The sequence below is a fragment of the Crocodylus porosus genome, unplaced genomic scaffold (genome assembly GCF_001723895.1).
Source record: "Crocodylus porosus isolate Cpor-Errol unplaced genomic scaffold, CroPor_comp1, whole genome shotgun sequence".
NCBI lineage: Eukaryota > Metazoa > Chordata > Crocodylia > Crocodylidae > Crocodylus > Crocodylus porosus.
This window is the reverse complement of record NW_017728945.1, coordinates 3,521,840-3,543,561: the sequence shown is the minus strand read 5'-3', so window position 1 is coordinate 3,543,561 and position 21,722 is coordinate 3,521,840. Positions and strand designations below refer to the sequence as shown.

Genomic DNA, 21,722 nt, shown 5'->3' with positions numbered 1-21,722 from the left:
TTTTTTTTTTTTTTTTTTTTTTTTTTAAATTGAGAAGCATTAGCATACACAATCCTAACAATCTGTTTCATGGTTTTTGTTTTTATTTAGGCAGAAATAAAAAGCTTTTACCAACTCTGACTAGTAAAAATTGTAATCATACTAAGGTTAGAGTTAAGGTTTCATGTGCTAGTGTGACCTGAACAAAGCTTGTTTTTTGGACATGCAAGTGAGCTTGAACTGTGGTTCTAGCTATGGGGTTATGTTGCGTAGGTGATAACATGTCTGCATGGTATGGCAGTGCAAGAGGGGTATATGGTGGGATGTGTGTGCAACACGCACGCACGTGCGCTCCCTAGTCTGGTGATGCAGCCAGGAGTTGCAGGGGCAGGAAGGCAGGGAAATGGCTGGGGGCTGGGCTACAGCATTCCTCCTGAGGCTTCCCCTTGGTCCTACTGCTCCTGTCATCTTTGACAGGCAGCCAGGAGCAGATAAATATTTTCTGAATTTTTTAGGGGCCCTATGGGCTAGATTTTGCCCACCCTTGCCTTAAATAAAGCCCAGGCAATGATGAGCAGGAAAATTCAAAATGATGCAAAATTACATTTATATTTTTTTACAAATTAAACTAAATATAACACTATTTGAACCTTCAGAAATATATATGTGGGTACTTGGTTTGCTTGTGGGGTGGATGTGGGTTGTGTGTCAGGATTTGTGAGGGGAGTGTCAGGGTGTGGGATGTGGGGCTTGGGGTGTGGTTATGGGAGTATGTGGGGGGCTTATGAAAGGGTGTGGAGGTATGAGGGATTTGTAGGTGAGCATGGGCCTCCCTCCACCACACTGCCCCCTCCCCCCCCATATTTGCACAGCCCCTCCAAGCAGCTCAACAGCAGGAGGCAGCAGGCCCTTGCAGTGCTTAATGGCTGTGATTAGGCAGAGTCCCTGGCAGCTCGCACACTTCTGCATGTGATGGCACTGAGTGGCCTAGTCCATTGACATACACCTTTGTACCAGACAGGGCTGGCTCCATACCAGCATATGTGGCTTGCAGCTGTGCGCCATCAGGATGGGCGGACTCTGTGCCTCCAGGTGTGGCTTCCCGCTGTAGTGCTGGAAGCCTTGTGTAGGCATAGGGCCAGCTGGCCTGGCCCAATGGCATGTGGTTCGGGAGCCACACACCATTGGGCTGGGCAGGCTCCATGCTTCCATGGGCAGCTTCCTGCCCAGCCTGATGGTGCATGGCTTCTGGTCCATGTGTCAGTGGGCTGCACTGGCCCTCCATGTGGGGCTTTCAGGACTCTGGTAGGAAGCTGCACATGGAGGCATGGAGTTGTGTGCCATCAGGCCAGGCAGCCTCCTGCTTGTCTCCACATGTGGCTTCCCACTGGAATGCTGGAAGCTCCACATGGAGGCATGGAGCCCTCATGGCCTGATGTGGATGGGTATGGGCCAGTTGCCAAACCCTGTGCCTTCTCCCTGCTCCCCTAGAGGCAGGAGCTCCCCTCTCCACTCTACCCATTTGTCTGGTCGCATGGCTCTATGCGCCGCATCATAGAGATGAAGGCACAGAGCCTGCCGCGGTTAAATTTTATGCAATTGTGGGGTCATGTCTTTTTATGCACAAAATTGCACAGGTGCATAGTGCCTCAGGGTGTACTTAAATCACCCACCTTAGGTCTTTGTTACTGCAAAACCCTATCTCCAATCAGCTGGTTCCCTCCCTGCCTTCATGGTACTGTTCTAGGCCTGCGTCTAACGCTGACAGGAGCACCTCTTCCACAAATTAACAAATTTTGCTCCCCTCCGCTGCTGCATATCTAGCTACTCTACAGGCTTTGTTCAACTACTTTTGCTTGGGGGTTCTGCCTGTTGCCTATAGCAGGGCAGCTTGTCCTGAGTAGTTATCCATAACCTTATGGTTCCTGTCTTTGTGCTTCTGCAGCTGCTTGCTTTCTGGCAGGTAGCCTGATTTGGCTGTCAACCACTTGCAGCCTTGTCGTGTTCATAGATTCATAGATTGTAAAGCTGGAAGGGACCTGGAAGATCAGGTCCAGCCCCCTGCGCCAAGCAGGAGAGAGAGCTGGAAGTCAGATGACCCCACCGAGGTGATGGTCCAGTCTCTTCTTAAAGATTTCCAGGGTAGGTGATTGCACCACCTCTGGAGCAAGCTTTTTTCCTATTGTCAAATAGTCTTCCTAGAGTTTGTGGTCATTACTCCTAGTTTTCCCTTTGGGTGCCCCAGTGAACAGTTGCTCACCGAGCTCTTGATGTATTCCCCTAGTGTAGTGGAGGTCCCCTCTCAGCCTTCCTTTCTTCAGGCTGAAGAGTCCCAGATCCCTCAGCCTTTCCTCATATGGCTTGCTGTGTAAGATTCTGATCATACGGGTGGCTCTTCTTTGGACTTTCTCAAGCTTGTCTATGTCCTTGTTAAAGTGTGGTGCCCAGAACTGGATGTAGTATTCCAGCTGTGGTCTCACCAGTGTTGAGTAGAGCAGAAGAATCACTTCCTTGGTTTTGCTGGAGATGTATCGATTTGATGCATGCCAGAGTATTATCTGCCCTACTGGCTACAGCATCGCACTGCTGGCTCATTCATACTGTGTTCTATTATTATCCCCAGGTCCCTTTCATTTGTGGTGCTGGTAAGTTTGGTGCTGCCAAGCCTGTAGGTGTGTTGGGGATTGCTTGTCCTCAAGTGGAGCACTTTACATGTCCTGACACTGAACTTCATCAGATTTCAATGTGTCCAACCTGCTAGCCTGTCTAGGTTTGCCTGTATCGGTAGCCTATCTTCAAGTGAGACCATGTTTCCCCATAACTTGGTGTTGTCTGCAAACTTGGCCAGTGAGCTTTTCACCCCTACATCCAAATTGTTAATGAAGATGTTGAAAAGTACTGGACCAAGCACCAACCTCTGTGGGTGCTTCCAACACTGCTGCCCACTTCTCTCCAGGATGTCACAGATCTGTTCACTATGATTCCTTTGGGTCCTATCCTGCAGCCAGTTTCTCACCCACATGACTGTCTTGGAGTTAAGCCCACAATCATCCAATTTTCTCATAAGGATATTGTGGGATACTAGATCAAAGGTCTTTTGGAAGCCAAGGTATACAATGTCAACCTGCTCTCTTGTGTCCAGGTGGCAAGTTGCCTGGTCATAGAAGGAAGTGAGGTTGGTAAGGCAAGATCTGCCTGCGTTGAAGTCATGCTGGCTGTCATTCAGAATCTTACCTTCTGAAAGCTTATTGCAGATAGACTCCCTGATGATCTTTTCTAGGATTTTCCCTAGAATGGAAGTTAGGCTGATTGGCGTATAGTTACCTGGGTCCTCCCTCCTGCCCTTCTTGTCCTCATTGTGCTCTGGAGAAGTCCCTGAATTGTGGAAGAGTTTTGTTTTTTTTTGCCAGGGGTTCTGCAGTCTCTTTCGCCAGGTCCTTCAGCACTCTCAGATGAAGATCATTGGGTCCTGCTGACTTGCATCCCTTCAGTTTTTGTTTGGTTTGGTTTGTTTGTTTTAAATTGGTCATACACCAGTTGTACGGCAATAGTAGGAAGGTGATTATTCCTATTGTGGTCATCCTGTTCTCTGCCTGGTGTTGTTTTCCCCTTGGTCTGGTGAAAGACTAAGCCAAAGTAGTCATTCAGGAGTTCAGCTTTCTCCTGGGTGCTGGTAACCAGCTCTCTTGAGTTGTTGAGCAATGGCCCTACACTTGTATTTGTTTTCTTCCTGTTGCATATATACCTGAAGAAGGACTTCTTGTTGTCCTTGATTGTCTTTGTCATACTCTCTTAAAACAACAGAGGCCAGAAGTGTTACAGATGCATACACATGATTTAGCTGTAATTATACCTGCTCAGTCTGAACAACTGTGTAGTCGAACTTAGGTGTCCATGCATGCAGGGCTATCCATCAAAGAAAGAAATTTGGCTTGGCAGGCAAGTGCCAAAAATAATCTGCAGAGCAGGGGTGTCAAAGGTATATGGTTTGCTGGCCAGATTTGGTGCACAGAGCCATATGTATGGCTTGTGGGGCTGGTAGAGATGCCTGGAATTCTGGGGCAGGGCCTACCACTGAATACCAAGTAGCAGAAGCCCTGAAGGGCATGTGTGTTGACAGTGGGAAGACTTGAGTGACAGCTGAGTTAACCCCTGTGCCAATTCTTGACTTGCTGCTGCTAAGTCCAGATCTGACCCTTTAGAAACCCCACAGTGTGGTTTGGCTTGTAGGGGCAGTTTTGAGTTTGACACACTCTTGCTGTAGATTCTGAAAATACAGCCACTTGAATGACCAGGAAAAAAATAGAATGTCACTGTGAGTGTCCCTGTGCCCACTACTCACCTACAGAATACAGCACAGAGATGGTTTCCTTCCCCTCCCCCCCCCCCCCCAACATGCACATGCACACCCCTGTAAAAGTTCTTTTTGGTTTTAGTAATCTTCATGGAGATATTATGCCTCCTTAGGTCAGGCAGTCATTCCCTTGCGCAGGAGAACTTCCAGGAAGTGGTAATACCACTCACCTTGGCAGAATGCCTGACAGATGCTTTATATTGCCAGTTGTTGAAGTTGGGAAAGTTTAATTTTAAGTAGTTTCAAAAGGCCAAGGAACTACTTAACACAGCTTTTAGAACATCCGCTTAGATCCCTCACTGAGTGTGGAGGAGTTGCTTTGTCCCTCTGCCTCAACTGTTGTGGCAAGAGGAATTACTGGCTGGGATCCAGACCCAGGAGACCCTGGTAAGGGTACTCTACTCCACTTCACTTCCCTTTCTGTTCTGTAGCCTTCCCGTACTATTTAGTGGATTAGAACTACTGCCTGCCTTTCGCATCAGCTCATCTGTCTTACAGCAGACAGAAGTGGGCCAAGGACCCCTTCTGAACCTCCAGGACTAGAGCCTGGTCTTAGTGGAGTGGGCAATCTGACTGTCTTGACCAGATCATAAGACTGTGCAAAACTGGGCCCCGATCAATACCACCCTCCCCCTCTTCCCCAGGCACCATCTGAACTTTTTGGAAAGCTGTTCTATAGATTAACCACGAGGTCTCTCCCTCCCTTAAGATTCTCAATCTAAAATTAATCTTATTTAAGGAAGGGGAAATCATGGGACATAAAAGTCAAATGCTTCACAGAGGTTCAGCTCTCTAGCTACTTCAAAAGACTACAGATGTAAGGAGGGGGGATATCTCTTGATTATCTTCATCTGAAGATTCTGATTTAAGAGGTTGCTTTAGGACGGGGGTTGCAACCCATGGTATATGAAGCCATTTTGCTTGCAGCTTCCTAGTTGCCTTCTGCAGCCAGCCTGGACAGCTTGTTGTTGGCAGCAGATGCATGTGTGCCTCAGGGTGGACAGTGGGGAAGGGGCTGGGGTTACACTGCCACAACAAAGATTGAACCCCTCCCAGCTCCCCTGCTGTCCACCCCTGGCATACCAACATCTTACAAGTTGAAGTTGTGGGTGTTTTTGCCATTCTGCCCAAAAAACATTGCTGAACCCTGCTTTAGGACAAGGATTGGCAACCTGTAGCCCTCAGAGTAATTTGGATTTGATCTGTGGAGCAGGGGCTTCGGCCAGCGTTTAGCAGCAGGAGCTGTGCCACGGCTGGGTGGTAGAGACAGAAGCTGTGCTGGGGAGGTGTCAGCTGGGTCCTAGAGCCTGTGCCCCTTCAACCTAAGCTGTCATTCCAGTCTGCTATAGGAAATCTTTGCCAACACCTGCTTTAAGGTGTACTTCTAAGAAATCCAAAGTAAAATTTTTTCTTAAGTTGCATAAATGTGCAGAGTGTACACTAGATATTTTTCACTACTTAACTGTTCACCAGCATGGTGTGCAACATGTGCAATAATTGGCTGCATCCAGATGAGCATGGCTATGCAGTATGTGGCACTGCAGATGCATCTGTGGTGCTACATACTGCATGTTCAGCTGCTGTCTACACAAGGGAGCAGCACAGGCTGGGTGGTGGTGGGGAGAGGGGTTGACCCCTGGATATTCAGGGGTCAGAAACTCCGCACAAAAAATCATGGATTGGCGCACACAGGAGCAGCGCTTGCCATTCAAAACCAGAGCCTGGCCGGCCAGAGACACATTCCAGTTGCTGGCCAGGCTCTGAGTGGCAGGATCACTGCTACTGCAGTCCCAGGAGGACCCCAGGTAAGGCTGCTGGGGCCCCAGCCTCTCTTACCCCACCTGGGGTAACTTGCCACATACCAGAGGGTCTGTGGCATGGGTATTCTCCAGGGACAACTAGCAGTGGCACAAGGTACACTGCCACTGGCTGTCCCCAGGGAACCAGATGTCCATGCTTTATGTAGGCATGGCCATTATTGGTATTGGGTTCCCTTGTCCATTCTCAAAATGCATGATGGCAAATCAAAGCAGAAAAGACCAAGTGTTAGTTATGCACCAATTCCTATAGGTATGAGTCTCTTCCACATCCCTATGTGCAAAAGGAATTATTTCTTCCATAGTGGAAGAGGGGTTGTAGTGCAAATCAGAGTTAGGAACTCATAATAACACATCAGGAAAAGAAAAAAATGAACAGAGGATAGACTTTTAGGCAAGTAGTACAACAGGAAGATAAGAGATGTTCCTGGCATCCTTATAAGCCTGGGAAATTGAGGTTTTCATGTTGAACTGCAGATGTAGGTTGCCATGGCCTAAAGTTCAGATGATGGCACTTCATTATGGTATTTCATCTTTGCATCCTTCTGTAGCAGATGGATGTTGAGTGAAGCAAAGGCAGTGCTTCAGAGATGGAAGAGCTAGTAAATCTGGTTTTGTTATTTCTACTCTACTCCTCCCTCAACTTCCATTTTATAAGGCTAGAAGATTCCTCAGTGAGAATCAGCTAAAATCTTATACTGATTTTGCTAACAAAAATATTTTGTTTTCCTGGAGCTAAGGGAATCATCCTCTCTAACTGCAGGGGATTTCCTGATAGTGGTCTCTTCACTATTCAGGCCCTTTGCCTGGATTCACCCATCTATAAGCATTAACTTGGTTCCTTTCTTTACTCTTGAATGTTATTGGATGAGTATCAGGCCAATGGAAATAAATAAATATATTTCTAAAAGTACTCATCTGATATCCTTATGTGGATATTGCTGTCTGTAGTTCTGATTTGGGATGCCATACTTCTATGTTGAACATTTTGGTGCTTGTGAAAGCATTCAGAGTCATAGGGACATATTATTCTAGTCACAAAGTGAATAGACTTTTTTTTTTTTTAAACTTGGTTTTCTCAACCAATCTACAAATGTCAAAATTCAAGGTGCACACTTCAAAATCCACATCAGTGAAGGACTCTAACATTAAATATGTCATTCCACTCATTTTCCACCAAAAACCCAGCAACATGGAAGATATCAAATCTTGCTGTTTGAGATGGAAACGTTACAACATGAAGAAAAAAAGAAGGTAACCTCAACAATAACACACATACTTTTCTAAGCCTATGCAAGAAACACATCACCATTCCCAAAAAACTGAACATCTGCAATCCTGTGATCGCTACACAGCTCCACAAATGCTTCACAGCCCTGAGGGAGAACTTCAGAAAAATGTAGAAATCATCTCCTTCACATACTCTACTCCAAAAGAAATCACCTTGAGAAGGAAATCAAGACATGGTAGAAGCACTTACAAGAGATGAATCAGGGTATCTTCCCAAACATTATACAGTGTACACAAAAAGATTACCAAAGATTTATTACACCATCCATCCAACACAAAAAGAAGAAATGGAACCAGTTACTACAGGAACAACTTTTCCAGCCCCAAAACAACCTTCAGAAGAACACCACCAATACCATACAACATTCCAACATCATACTTGATGAAACAAAGTACCTCTGATGTTATGAATCTCTTCCCACACATGCACCAAAGCTGAAAAAACTGTCCTCTCCAAAGGCCTTAATTTTTGTCCAAAAAACCACCTAAATAAGATATTACAGTGTGGAGAACTAGAAGAATTTTTTTCAACACCTCCATCTGAAGGAATATTTCCACAACCAGAAGAAATCCCCTTTCAATGCTAGATCCAGTGACAACATCAATGAAAAAAATCGATGCCAAAAAATCCCCCAAACCCTCAGATTGGACACTTTACAGTGGACAAAATTCAAACCTCGATTGCTACATTGATTGCTTCAGAGAGGGAATGAACAACGAAATACTGAACAACAAATGCCACCATAACAAACAAAGAGAAGGGCCACAGAAGCTCTTAAGATCCAACCACCAAATAATAATAAAACCAGCAGATAAAGGAGGAGCTGTGGTTGTCCTTAACTGTGAAGACTATATAAAGAAGCCAGCAGATGATTCTCTGATACCACCTACTATGAAAAACTAGAGGGAGATCCAATTCCCCTTTTCACCTCAAAACCACCATCGCATCATTTCCATCTCATCTACAAGAAAAACTTCAGACCCTGATCTCTCGACTACCCAATCCAAGGACTTTTTTATGTACTCCCTAAAATCCACAAACAAAGGAACCCTGGCAGACCTATCATTTCAAACCATGGGACGCTAACAGAAGAAATATCAGGTTTCATGGAATCCATCCTAAAACCGCTTGTCACCCAAAGACCGTTTTATCCAAAACACCACAGACTTCCTGTAAAAACTCAAAAACATAGATCATTTTCCCAGTAATATCCTCCTAGCCATCATGGTTGTCATTAGCTTATACACCAACATCCCACATTAGCATGACATCCAAGCCTGCCTCGCATATCTACAAGAGTGAGATTACAACCTAGAGTACAGACCTAAGGATATCACTGAACTTGTACACTTCATCTTCACACGCAACTTCAGTTTCAACAACCAACACTTCCTCCAAGCTGTGGGCACAAATGTGGCCCCACAATATGCCAACCTTTTTATGGCCCACCTGGAAGAAGAATTTAAGAACTGCACCATCAAACCCTTACTATACCTGAGATGCATAGATGACAACTTCATCATTTCAACAGAACCCCTGCAGTCTCTGACTTCCACCAAAAATTCAACAATCATCATCCCTCCAGACCATTGCTTGAATACTCTTAACACCAGCATTTCCTTCTTGGACACTATGGTCAATATCCAAAATGGTGAAATTCAAACCACCATATACAAGAAACCCACAAACCAACATTACATATCTACACAGAACCAACAATCACCCTAAACACAAGCCAAGAAAGCTGTAATTTATAGCAAAGTTCTCTGATGCTGAATTTGCACCGAGGAGAATACCCATGTTCACCACCTCAAATCTCAAAAGGGCCTTTACCAAACAAAGGCTCTCCTCTAGAGAGAGAGAGATCACACTTTTGAAAGACCTGCCCAGGTACCATGTGAAGATTTGCTGCACTACAAAAAGAAAATCCCCACAAATTGTATGCTATTACTTAATGACCTGTCACTCTTCCCTGGAACCTACATGGGGAAAATCCTCAAACAATTGCAACCCATACTTGGAAGAAGACCCATTTCTTAAAGAGCTATTTTCAGAACCACCCATTCTAGCCTTTAAACTAACACTGAACCTTGACACCCGCATCACCAGAAGCAAACTTCCTATGGCCAGAGCACACTGAATGGATCCAAACCATGCCAGGACAAAAAACGTAAAACCTGCCAACACATCTTGACCACTCCCACAATAATGACACCCCACAACAGAATCATCACCATTCCTGGATTTTGTACCTGTAGCTCCAGAAATGTAACATATTTCAACCAATGCACCAAATGCCCTAGTGGAAATTGCATAGGAAAGAACAAACAGCAACTGTGCACCAGAACGAATGAACATCAGAAATCTAGAGACAGGAAAACCCAATTACCTGTGGGGCCACACTTGTCACAGGACAATCACTCTCTCTCCAAGCTCTCATTTCTAATCCTCAAAGGGAGCTTACAAAACACATTCCATAGACAAGTGTATAAACTTGACTGCATAAATCTACTGGATACAAAAAATCCTGGACTCACTATAGATTATTTGATTTAAGATGCATTACAACCTGCCTGACACTTGATTCACCAGATACCTACCAGATCTAACCTCTTACACTTTTCTTTCCCCTCCTCTTCCCCCTCTCTCCTCCCCCCTTTTTCTGCCCTTTGTCTTCCTAATTTCTAGCTGTTTACTTTTTCAGTCAGTCTCTCTTCTACCTTGAATTACTACTACTGTAGAGTCTGCCTTACTCACCTTTGTTCCCCTCATGCTTTCCCCCACCTTCCCTGCTCTAGCTTTGTTTTCCTAATTTCCAACTATTTACATTCTCAATAACATCCTGTTACACGTGGCTTCTTTCGTTCCTTTGAGTCTCAGAACAGCAGAGACTTCCAATGCCTGAAGAAGAGTAATTGTGCCTGACAGCTTGCAAATAACCTTTTTCCAGCTACTCGGTTTAATAAAAGATATCACATCTATTCAAAGAACCTTGCCTGCCTATGTCCTTAAACCAGCACAGCTACAACCAAAAACCTAGTAACTCATTATCCAGCATTTTTTTTGCAGATGCATTCTGCATGTTGCTGTTTAGAGCACAGTTCTCTCCTTTTTTCTTTTAGCATCTGTATTGTGAGTATGCAAGATCCTAATAATTCTATCAGTCATCTGTTAGGTAGGAGGGGTTCTGCCCATCTCTTACTAGGTAAATTCCTTACCTAAGCTTTATCCAGAGTTGGGACCAAAGGTAGCATTGCAAAAAAGTAAGAATGTTGCAGAGCTGTGCTTTTGTGAGTTACTTTAGCCTAGCAAATTTGTTTGGATGTGCATGGTATTTTTAAGAAAGAAGTTGGTCTGAAGTAAATGGAAGATCGCAGCTATAGCTCATCTTTGGCAGTGTTTTCGGAACATCTAGATTATGGAGAAACGATTCCAGGTCTGATAAGTATATAGTCTCTATTTGGTTGATACTATATTTATGGAAGTTTCCAGACATTTCTGGATAAACTACCATAACTGTTTTGGACAGAATTAATGTTAAGGTTGCATCTGTGTTTCCAACTCCCTTTACCTCCTGCAGCCCATCACTGAAACTGTCATATGATGCACATCTATCTGTAGGATGAATTACGCTGTAATGCTGGTTTCTTCTTTTCTATCTCTTATGCCTTGCATTAATAAAAAATATTGGAAAGGGTAAATCTAGTTTATAGCAAACAATCTGGTTTTTTTTTTTTTAATACCTTAATTTTTCTACTTTTCTCATTTAGGTGAGAGAATGCCAGAAAAAAGAGCTGAACAGTACTACAGAGGATGATAATTATGAGAAGCCAGAGCAAAATGCACAGCAAGCATTTGTGTTTGGGCAGAATTTGAGAGACCGAGTTAAGGTACTGATTTTTTTTTTTGGTGAGTGGTTGAACTTGGAAAAAACATAAAAGAAGTAGGACTCCAAGCTTGTTCATTAGAGAAATGCCAATTCCCATTTCATTTATGTCTTCTCAATTCTGGAAACAAAATGAAGCTTAGATTAGTAAAGCCTAAAGTTTTTTGTTTCATTTGGCACTTCTTGTTATAGCCAGTATCTGCAAGAATTTCTGTAATTATAGTTAGTTCAGTCCTCCAGATAGAAGGGGGGACAGCATTCAAAATACAAATATTTAGCTACTATTTTACTTCTCATGTTTCAAGCAATCGATGCCAAAGCAGCTTTTATTTCTAAATTGACCCCCAAAGGGCAAGTACAGCTTGTAAGAAAGTAGGGCTGCAAGGGACATGAAGTCATCTAATCCAGCCCCCTACTAAAGGCAGCTATCACATGATAAAAAGCTCCAACCAGCTGGAAAGTTAAACCTTAAAAAGTTGTACTAACTTTATAGCTGGTTGCTATCGAGTTATTTAACTTGTACGTGTAGCAGGGTCACCCCTGCGGCTGGGAGCCCCATCAGCTGACATGGCTCCTACCCATGGGGAGCAGTTCTCACCTTGGGGATCATGGCTGCCATGATCCTCAAGGCTTGGGGGCGCACGAAACCCCTGGACCCACCTAAGGCTGGCTCCTGACTGCATCTTGTGTGCATGAGGCACAGCTGGGAGCTAAAGCCCATGAGCTGTGTGACTCTTGGTCCTGGCTGTGTGTGGCTCCTAGCCATTGGGACCTGCTGTTTGCAGATTCAGAGGGAGTCCAAGATTGGAGCCCTAGTTGCTGCCTTAGAAAATTAGTCTCACCATTTAAAAAAATTAGTGTTACTGTTGAAAATGGTACTAAGGTTACTAAGTGAGTGTTACTGAGGTTTAAAGAGAAGTACTGCTCAGAGAGTGAGAAAATTAGTTTTTCCTAAAAGAAAAACACCAGCTACTACCATGCATAAGAACTATGGAATTTGGTGGTGATTCTTCTGAGCTCTTGGCCTGGGAATGAAAGCTTTTTCTTGTACTGAAACTGCAGTGGTCCTTCCATAGCAATTCTGTGCAATGCAAGTTTCCACAGGCATCTGCAGCAGCAAGAAGAGAGGAGTGAATATACATGTTTTAAACCAGTGATTCTTAAGTAGGGTGCAATCAGGTCCTTTTAAGGGAGCCACGCAGTGTTAGTACTATTGATGTACAAGCACCTTAGTGTGATCCACAGGTTAAACCAGAAGATTTCGGATAGGGATCCATAATGTCAAAAACATTCTGACAAGTTGTGGTCTTTCGGAGTTCTTTCCATCTAAAGAATTGTGCTTTTTGTCTACAGTAAAAAAAAAATTATAGCTAAGAGCTGGCATTTTCTGAGGAGTGCCTTGAGTATAAAAAGGTTAAGAACCACTGCCTTGAAACAGATTAATAATCAGCATCTGCTGTGAAAAAGGAGGTGTTCACAAGTATGTCTTTCCTGCATATCCAGGGAGGAAATGTGAAGAGTTTAGAACTGCAGCGATGGCAGCTAACCACCAATACTACATGGTAATAACATGCATAATAAGGCATAGGAAAAAGTTGTTGTTCTTTTTTTAATATAGTTCCAGTGCAGTTGTGTAATAGTTACAGTGTTGCCTAGACTTGGCTCATCCTGTTAATTTACAGATTAATGGATACAATATACTGGCACTTCTGCAGGGGCTCCACCTGAAACAATGGGAAACTTGCTATGATGCATTTTGTGTGGTTCTTCTACAGTGAATGAAAATATACATCTTGCAATAGAATACAGCCTGTGTCATAGTTTTTAATAGCTATGAGCATCTCTTCTTTTTATACTATTACTATTTTTTTAACTTGTAGTTAGGAGATGAAAGTGATGAAACAGTTGAAGTACAGATTGCAGGACTTCCAAGTTCAGACCCTCCATCTGCAACAAATTACTTTCTTCAGTACATCAGTTCCAGGTGAGACTACCAAAAAGGTTGAGCATCTTCACTCTGTAGTGTGGATAGAGTATTATTAGTAGTGCTGCTGCTGTCTAGTAGAGATGCTTGTATTTTTCACTATGTTGAAACCTGCTGAAAACACAAGTATGTGGCTAGTAGACAGCAGCAGTACTACACTCAGGTTTTCTCAGGGGGAGTGGTTTGTTGCTTGTTTCCTTTCTTTTCTTTTTGAGATTTCCACTTTGCCTTTCAGGTTTATCAGCTTGTGCTCCTTCACTTGCACACTGGCTCTTTCTGTTTTTCTCTCTAAATGCATATATAACTTAATTTTTCTGTCTCCCACAGTATAGGGAGAGAGAGAGACAGAATAAATAAATTAAATATTTATGACTGCAAATAATATCTTCAAAATGTGAAGAGAATGTGACAGATTCAAACTGCTTGAGTTTGCAAAGAGTCTGAAATGAACCTTGCACCAGATATTGCAGAAATTCTCCACCTTTTTGTTATGGGGTATATTTCTAGATTGTTTTTGACTTAGTATAACTAGAATTCTTGGGGCCGTGGGTCTATTATAGGAATTATCCTTGGTTCCCTTGAACATCTGTGGCACTGAGACAACCCAGAAGTATCTGTCTTACTATTATTAAAAGCTTCATGGTTTGTGTTTTTTGCAAAAACACAGGTTTTAAAGAACCTTGTCCTCTGTTCAGTGTATGCATTAAAAAAAAAAATCCTACTATTGCACTAAGAAGATAACCTCCGAACAGTAGAATGAGGCATTTCATGTCAGTTGCCATACCTCATGGCACACAATATAAGCTGTTAGGGTTCAAACACTACCTATCCAGTGCTTGTTTCCTTTCCCTTAGAGATGGGCATAGATTATGTCTCTCTTGATTGAGGAACCATCATCTTGGACAGGATTTTTAAGCTAGTTTCTTTGCTAAGGAATTAGACTACTTAGAACAGTTTATGCTGTGTCTAACTTGGACAAGACTGGACCAGAAGCCAGACTAGGGCAAAAAATAATTAGACGGCACTCCCTCAAGCACGCAGTGTACTCTGACTCTGCATGAAGGAATCCTACAACAAGGTGGCAGTAATATTGGCATTTGTACCTTTGTGCTGACTTCAGCTGGTCCTGAGACCTCTTTGGTGCAGAGACAAGCAGAGAGGTAAAGCTGCAGGAGCACTGACTGTTGCAGGTACTATGTAGGACCATCTTGCAAGGGCCCTAAAATTGGGGCTTCTAGAAGGTTTGTCTTTGAAGTAACATGTTTTCCAAGCTGTAGTATAATAGGCACCAACATGACTGTGCACAGAAAAGAAAACAACTGTTCCTGTCTATATACCAACATTTGCACTGGTGGCTAACCTCATAAGTAGGGATCCTGGTTTTCCCTGGTTAAGCACCTCCCCAAAAAAACAAACCCCAAACATTCTCCTGAAAAATCACAAATCTCTTTAAACCTGAAATCCATGATTAAAATTAAAGGCCCCCTGGCTCTGTTTGTGCCTCTCACTCCTGCCCCCTCCTCCCAGCCTTGCTGGTGCCCATCACCTCCCACCCAAGTCCCTGCCCCCCCAGCTGCCAGGGCTACGGACCCAGGTCCACAGCCCCTTGCCTCTGCTCCCCACTGCTGTGGGCTTGGACAGGGCAGCTCCCCACCACTGCATGCACTCCTGGGGGGGCAGAGGGGGACCTGTGCTCCCCAGATCTGTATGTGGGGCAGCTCAAACTCCCACTCCGCTTCCCCACCCAATGGCCTCCATAACCCTGCAGGTATGACCTGGCTCAGCAGGGGACAGGGGCTGTGTGGGGATCTTCTCACTGCTACAAACTTCTTCCCTCTTCCTCACCCCCCCCCCCCACTGCCTTGGCAGTGCACCCCCTGTGCATGCTGCTGCTTTGAGGGGCACAGCACCGTGCTGCTGCCTTCACTGTAGCCCTGCATGTAGGAGGCCCATCACTAGGGCAGCACGGGGTGAGCAGCGGTGAGGAAATCCCCATCTCCTCTGTGCCAGGTGGTGCCTGCTGGGCTGCGGAGGCCCTGGGGGAGGGAAGCAGGGCAGTAGCCTGTACACAGATCTGGGGGGTGTGGGTTCCCCCCTGCTCCCTGAGAGTGCTCATGGCAACAGGGAGATGGCCCTCCCCTGGACAAACAACCTGCAGCCCCATCCTGCTCCCTGTTGGGGCCCTGCAGTTGCTCACTGCAGCCCTGGGCCCCAAGTACCATGTAGCTAGGCAGCAGCCCCAACCCTGCTCGGCTTCCTTCCTACAGGAGCCTCAATCCTCCTCTTTCTTCCCCCTCCCCCCACTTACCTGGTGGAGCTGCTCTCAGGCTGCTTGGGACCACATGCACGTGCATGCACATGGTGCCTCCTGTCTCTCAGCCTTCCTCCTGCTCCCTCCCAGCTCACTGCAAAAGGGGAAAATCTGTGGATTTCTCTTGTAAAAAGAGAAGTCCTTATTTGCCTCTGGTAAAAGGTAAAATCTGCGGTTTACTCTGTTTTTCTGTGGGAAACGGAAAACCTGGATACCTGCTCGTAAGGTTCAGAGTAAAAAAACTGTAGGGCATACTATATACTGAGACTTCATTTTTGGAAGAAACTTCTTTTAACTTACTGGCTTTTTGCCTGCATTGAGTAGATGTCCTTCGTTCTTACCTTCTTAGAACAACCCAAAGGAGTGTTCAGTATACCAGCTGTTTTATATCCCCACTTCAAATGAATTACCCAAACCTGAGCCATGGTGTATTGGAGATTGGTTTTTGCACATGTCCTGGAGCAGATCCTTTTCCCATACGTCATAAAAGAGGAGGTTTTTGCACTTCAGAGGTATCATTTAGCCAGATCACCTACTCCAGGTACACATCTAAAGACTGTTTTGGGTCAAAGCACAAGAAAGCTCCCTTTGGAAGGAACCCCCACCCTGGCTACCGCTGCCTTAAATCATGCAGGCAACCGTGCTGTTATATAATCCCCTTTCAAAGCTTGATTAATTTATCTTAAAAACAGGGTTATTTTTGTCCCAAATACTCCCACTGAAAGAACTCATTGGGAACTATCAGGCCCAACTTGCAAAATACTACTCCCTCATCCAGAGTTAAATCTGAAGCAGTTTTTTCTACATGTGCACAAGCTAAGAGCAATACAAATGTCACTGTTAAAGTGCAACAGCTGGTGAGCACTCCCACTCACCAGTCAGCAGCTCCCCTTTTGAAATAACTGTGTGTATGGACAAACATGCATTTGAAGCTGTCTTGTGCTCCCAATTAGCTCTTTATCTGAAGATGTTAGGGGATTTGCATATTCCTTAGACTAGAAAAGAATGGTTGCATGCTGTCACCTTGTCTTCACGTGTTGGTTCTTGACGTACTCCTTTCCTTACAGGCTCAAGATTTGGTTTGTGATATTTAACGTATAGGTTGTATATTTTCATGTAAGCAGCCTACCTGCAGAAAATATTTGAAGGAATGGTTATGCAAGTAACACATCAGAGGTCTTGTTTTGAAGATGGTTTATCTTCCACCTAGTGCAAAGAATGCATGTGCACACAATTGTGGCGAAGCAGCTGCCACATAGTAAACCCTGTCACACTTTTATTTTGCAGTAGGGTGTTTGCTTGTACACCCTGGATTCATAACAGCCCCGTAAATACATGTACAGGGTGCTCAAATTCTTTGGGTGAATCACATATCTTTTATTACAGCAACAAAAAAACTTGGGGGGTGGGGGGGGGAGAAATTTTTCTTAGCAAGCTTTCAGGTTTAAAAATCCTTTGTGAGCCTGAGGAAGCTTCTGCAGTTGGTGTATGCTTTTTCTAGATGGAATGAATAGTAAAACCTGAGGCTGGGCTGGTATGCCTACAAGACAGGCAGTCGGTGTCCTTAGACTAACACGGCTACAACCTACACCCCTGTACAAAGTGCTGTCATTCTGATTGTGTTCAGACTGCATAGTAGTGGGTTATGTGCATCAAAGAGAACAGAAACATCTTTTTACTCTCGCCTAGATAACTGGTCAGTCGGATCTCAGCAGGAGACAGCAACAAGTCTGTAATTACAGTTCTTTGCTCTTTATAGTTGTTCTCCTAGTAATGTGTGTACACACATGCATGCAGATGCACACATGTACACAAACATACATGGACACACACTCGCATCTTTTCTCTCATAATAGGTAATGACTTTGAGTCCCCTGTGACTCCCGAGATCTCTTTCACTGCTGTGCTCCTTAGAAGGTCATCTCCCAACCTGTAAGTGTGTTGGTGATTCCTTCTCCCTAGGTGCAGTACTTTGCACTTATCTTTATTAAACTGCATCCTGTATTGTTCTGTCCACCTTTCCAGCCTGTCTAAATCTGCCTGAATCTGTTCCCTGCCCTCCAGCATGTCTACTTTTACCCCATAATTTTGTCATCCACGGACTTGGACAGTGTGCTCTCCATGTCCTTGTCCAAGTCGATGGTGAAGATACTGAACAGCACAGGTCCAAGGACTGAGTTTTGAGGGACCCCACTGCCCATATCTTTCCAGGTCAAGACTGACCCGTTCACCACCACTTTCTGGGTGCATCCCAGTTAGATGATTTCATGGTCAGGTGGGTGGCAAATTGGCTAAGTCACAACCACTAGTTCTTTTTTTTAATGAGAATGGGATGTGATGCCATATTGAAGGCTTTTTAAAAATCCAAGTAAATTACGTCCACCTCAACTCCTGCATATAAGTTTGTGACCTGGTTGTAAAAAGATCCTGCCTGACCAGCCTTGTTTCTACCTGCTTTGAATCCATACTGGTTGCCCTTCAGCATTATTTTTCCTGCTGGACTCCCACAAATATAATCCTTGATAACTTTTTCAAAGGCTTTCCCAAGGATAGAGGTGAGACTAACCAGGCTATAGTTACCCGCATCTTCCTTCTTCCACTTTTTGAAAATAGTGAACATGTTGGCCCTTTTCCGGTTCTCTGGGACTTGTCCTGAGCACTATGAGCGCTCAAACAGTCCTGCCACTGGTTCTGGTATGACACTGTCCAATCTTTCAGCACCCTTGGATGAAGATTATCTAGGCCTATTGACTTGAACGCATCAGGCCCCTCCAAGTGTCCCTTCACTAGGTCAGTGCTAACCTTTGGTGGGCTGTCACCCCTCCTGTGCTTGTCTGTAGTCCAGTTTGGAGATATGTCATTATCTGTGTTCAGGAATACTGATGCAAAAAACTCATTGAAGAGCTCAGGTTTGTTCCTCCTATTCGTCCCATTGCCCTAGCCTGTTCTGTAGGGGTTCTGTGTTACCAGATTCCTTCTTATTGCTCCCTATATACCTGAAGAAGGGGCTTTTTGTTGTCTTTAAATTTTGTTGCCTTCCATTACTGCCTTGGCCTTTCTGACTGACTCCATGCAAGTGTGAGCCAAGTAGATGTAATTCTCCTTGGTGCCTACCCCCTGCTTCCATAGTTTGTGTGCCTCTTTTTTCATCCTTAAGCTTTCCTGGATTTCCCTGTTCAGCCAAGAGCATTTCTTGGCCCCTTTGGCCCCCCTTTGTGTGCAGTGGGGTTTGAAGGGACCTCAAGAGGTCATGTAGTCCAACCCCATGCTCACAGCAGGACCATTCCCACCTAGATCATCCCAGGCAAAGCTTTGTCTAGCCACGTTTTGAAAATCCCCATGGATGGAGCTTCCACCACCTCTGGGTAAGCTATTCCAGTGTGTTAGTCTCCTTCTAGTGAGAGAATTCTTCCTGGTAGCTAACCTAACTTTCTTTGGTGCAACTTAACACTGTTGCTTTTTGTTCTGTCATCTGCCACCACTGAGAACAGTCTAGCTCCATCCTCTTTTGAACACCACCTCCCCCCCACCCCTTCAGGTAGTTGAAGACTGCTATTAAGTCTTCTCTGTCTCCTCTTTTCTAGACTAAATAAGCCTAGTTCCCCTAGTCTTTCCTTAAGTCATGTCCTCTAGCCCCCTCACCATTTTTGTTGCCCTCCTCTGGACTCTCTCCAATTTGTCCACATTCTTTCTGTAGTAGGGGGCCCAAAACTGAACACAGTACTCCAGATGTGGCCTCACCAGTGCTGAATAGAGGGGAATAATCACTTCTCTTGACCTACTGGCAACACACCTACCAATGCAGCCCGGTATGCTGTTAGCCTTCTTGGCAACTAGGGCATACTGCTGGCTCATTCAGCTTATGGTCCATTGTAACCCTCAGGTCCTTTTCTGCAGAGCTGCTGCCCAGCCCATCAGCCCCCAGCTTGTACTGTGTGCATGGGATTCTTCTGTCCTAAGTACAGGATTTTGCGCTCATAGATTTCATAGACATTAGGGCTGGCAGGGACCTTGGAAGGTCATTGAGTCCAGCCCCCTGGCCTAGGGGCAGGAAGTCAGCTAGGGTCAAAGAATCCCGGCAGGATAGGCGTCCAAATGTTTTTTTTAAGAATCCAGAGTAGGTGCTTGCACTGCCTCTGGAGGGAGTCTGTTCCAGGGTTTGGGGGCTCAGACAGTAAAGAAGTTTTTCCTTACGTCCAGCCTAAAATGATCTTGGAGGAGTTCGTGACCATTTGACCTTGTCATCCCTTGGGGTGCTCTGGAGAACAGGCATTCGCCCAGATCCTTATGTACACCCCTTATATACTGACAGTTAGCCACTAGTTCACCCCTGAGCCTGCGCTTTTCCAGGCTGAAGAGTCCTGTGACACTCAGTCTGTCATCATAAGGCCTGTTTGGTTGCCCTCTGATCATGCACATGGCTCTCCTCTGGCCTCTCTCAAGTTTTTGCACATCCTTTTTAAATTGTGGAGCCCAGAATTGGATGCAGTACTCCAGCTGCAGCCTCACCAAGGCTGAGTACAGAGGGAGGATGACATCCTCAGATTTGCTTGAGAAGCATCTATGGATGCAAGCCAGGGTTTATTTGCTTTATGAGTTGTGACGCTGCATTGGCGGCTCGCGTTCATCTTGTGGTCAATCATGACCCCCAAGTCCCTTTCGGCTGTAGTGCTAGTGAGCATAGCACTGCCAAGGCTATAAGTGTGGTGTGGCTTTTTTCTCCTGAGGTGGAGTACCTTGCATTTATCCTTATTGAATGTCATCAGGTTTTTATCCCCCCATTTTCTAAGCCTGTCAAAGTCGGCTTGCATCACCAGCCTATCCACAGGTGAGGACACTTTAGCACAAAGTTTGGTGTCATCGGTGAGCTTGACCAGTCCGCTTCTGACACCAATGTCCACATTGTTAATAAAGATGTTAAAGGAGTATATGTCCAAGGACAGAGTCTTGTGGGACGCCACTGGTCATGGAGCACCATGATGATTCACTTCCATTGATTACTATTCTCTGGGTCTGACCTTGGAGCCAATTTCCCAGCCGTCGGACTGTGATGTAGCTGAGGCCACAGTTGGCCAGTTTTTCCATGAGGAGATCATGGGATACCAGATTGAAGTCTTTTTTGAAGTCCAGATATATGCAGTCAATCTCTTCTCCCTTGTCCAGGTGATAGGTCACCTGGTCATAGGAGGAAATGAGATTGGTCAGGCAAGACTGCATCAGACCCATGCTGGCTGTCCCTCAGGATGTTGCCATTAGCCAGTTTGTCAAGAATGGTTTCTTTTTGATAAATTTTTTCCAAAATCTTCCCAGGGATTGAGGTCAAGCTGATTTGGCCTGTAGGTCACTCTGAATTTTGCCTAGCCCTACCCTCCGGCATATTAGGGGGTCAGACCTGATGATCTGTTTAGGTCCCTTCTGACCCTAAGTACTATAATATCTACTACTCCCCCAAGCTTGGTGTTATCTGCAAACTTGCTGAGGGTGTACTCCATCAATGACTTGGAAGATGACAAAGGCATTGAGCAAAACCAGCCCCAGGACCAACCCCTGGGGGATTCCACTTTATACTGGCTGCTGACACTGAGCCATTGATTACTACTCTCTGAGCCTGATGCTTCAGCCTATTTTCTATCCACCTTATAGTCCATCCAGCCCATACTTCCTTAGCTTGCCTGTGAGAATGTATCAGAAGCCTTGCTAAAATCAAGGTATACCATATCCACTGGTCTCCACACAGCCAGTTACCTTGTCATAGAAGGTAATCAGGTTGGTCAGGCATGACTTGCTCTTAGTGAATCCATGCTGACTGTTCCTAATCGCCCTTTTCTCCTCCAAGTGCTTACAAATGGATTCCTTGAGGATCTGCTATATGATTTTTTTCCAGGGACTGAGGTGAGGTTGACTGGTCTGTAGTTACCTGGATCCTCATAGATTTCATACATTTCATAGACATTAGGGCTGAAGGGGACCTCGGAAGATCATCAGGTCCAACCTCCGGCCTGAAGGGCAGGAAGTCAGCTGGGGTCATAGGATCCCAGCAAGATGAGCATCCAATTTGCTCTTGAAGGTGTTCAATGTAGGTGCTTGAACCACCTCCAAT

The 21,722-nt window shown here is 44.9% G+C and overlaps 1 protein-coding gene across 1 annotated transcript in view; it reads left to right on the top strand.

Moving 5' to 3' along the window:
* Positions 1 to 21,722, top strand: part of RANBP3 (RAN binding protein 3) — a gene marked incomplete at its 5' end in the record, with an annotated part of 105,211 nt that overhangs the window by 41,547 nt on the left and 41,942 nt on the right. Inside the window, 2 exons of the mRNA XM_019550692.1 lie at positions 11,212 to 11,331; positions 13,208 to 13,311. Of these exons, the coding sequence (XP_019406237.1) occupies positions 11,212 to 11,331; positions 13,208 to 13,311 (224 nt within the window). The remainder of the gene's footprint in view (positions 1 to 11,211; positions 11,332 to 13,207; positions 13,312 to 21,722) is intronic.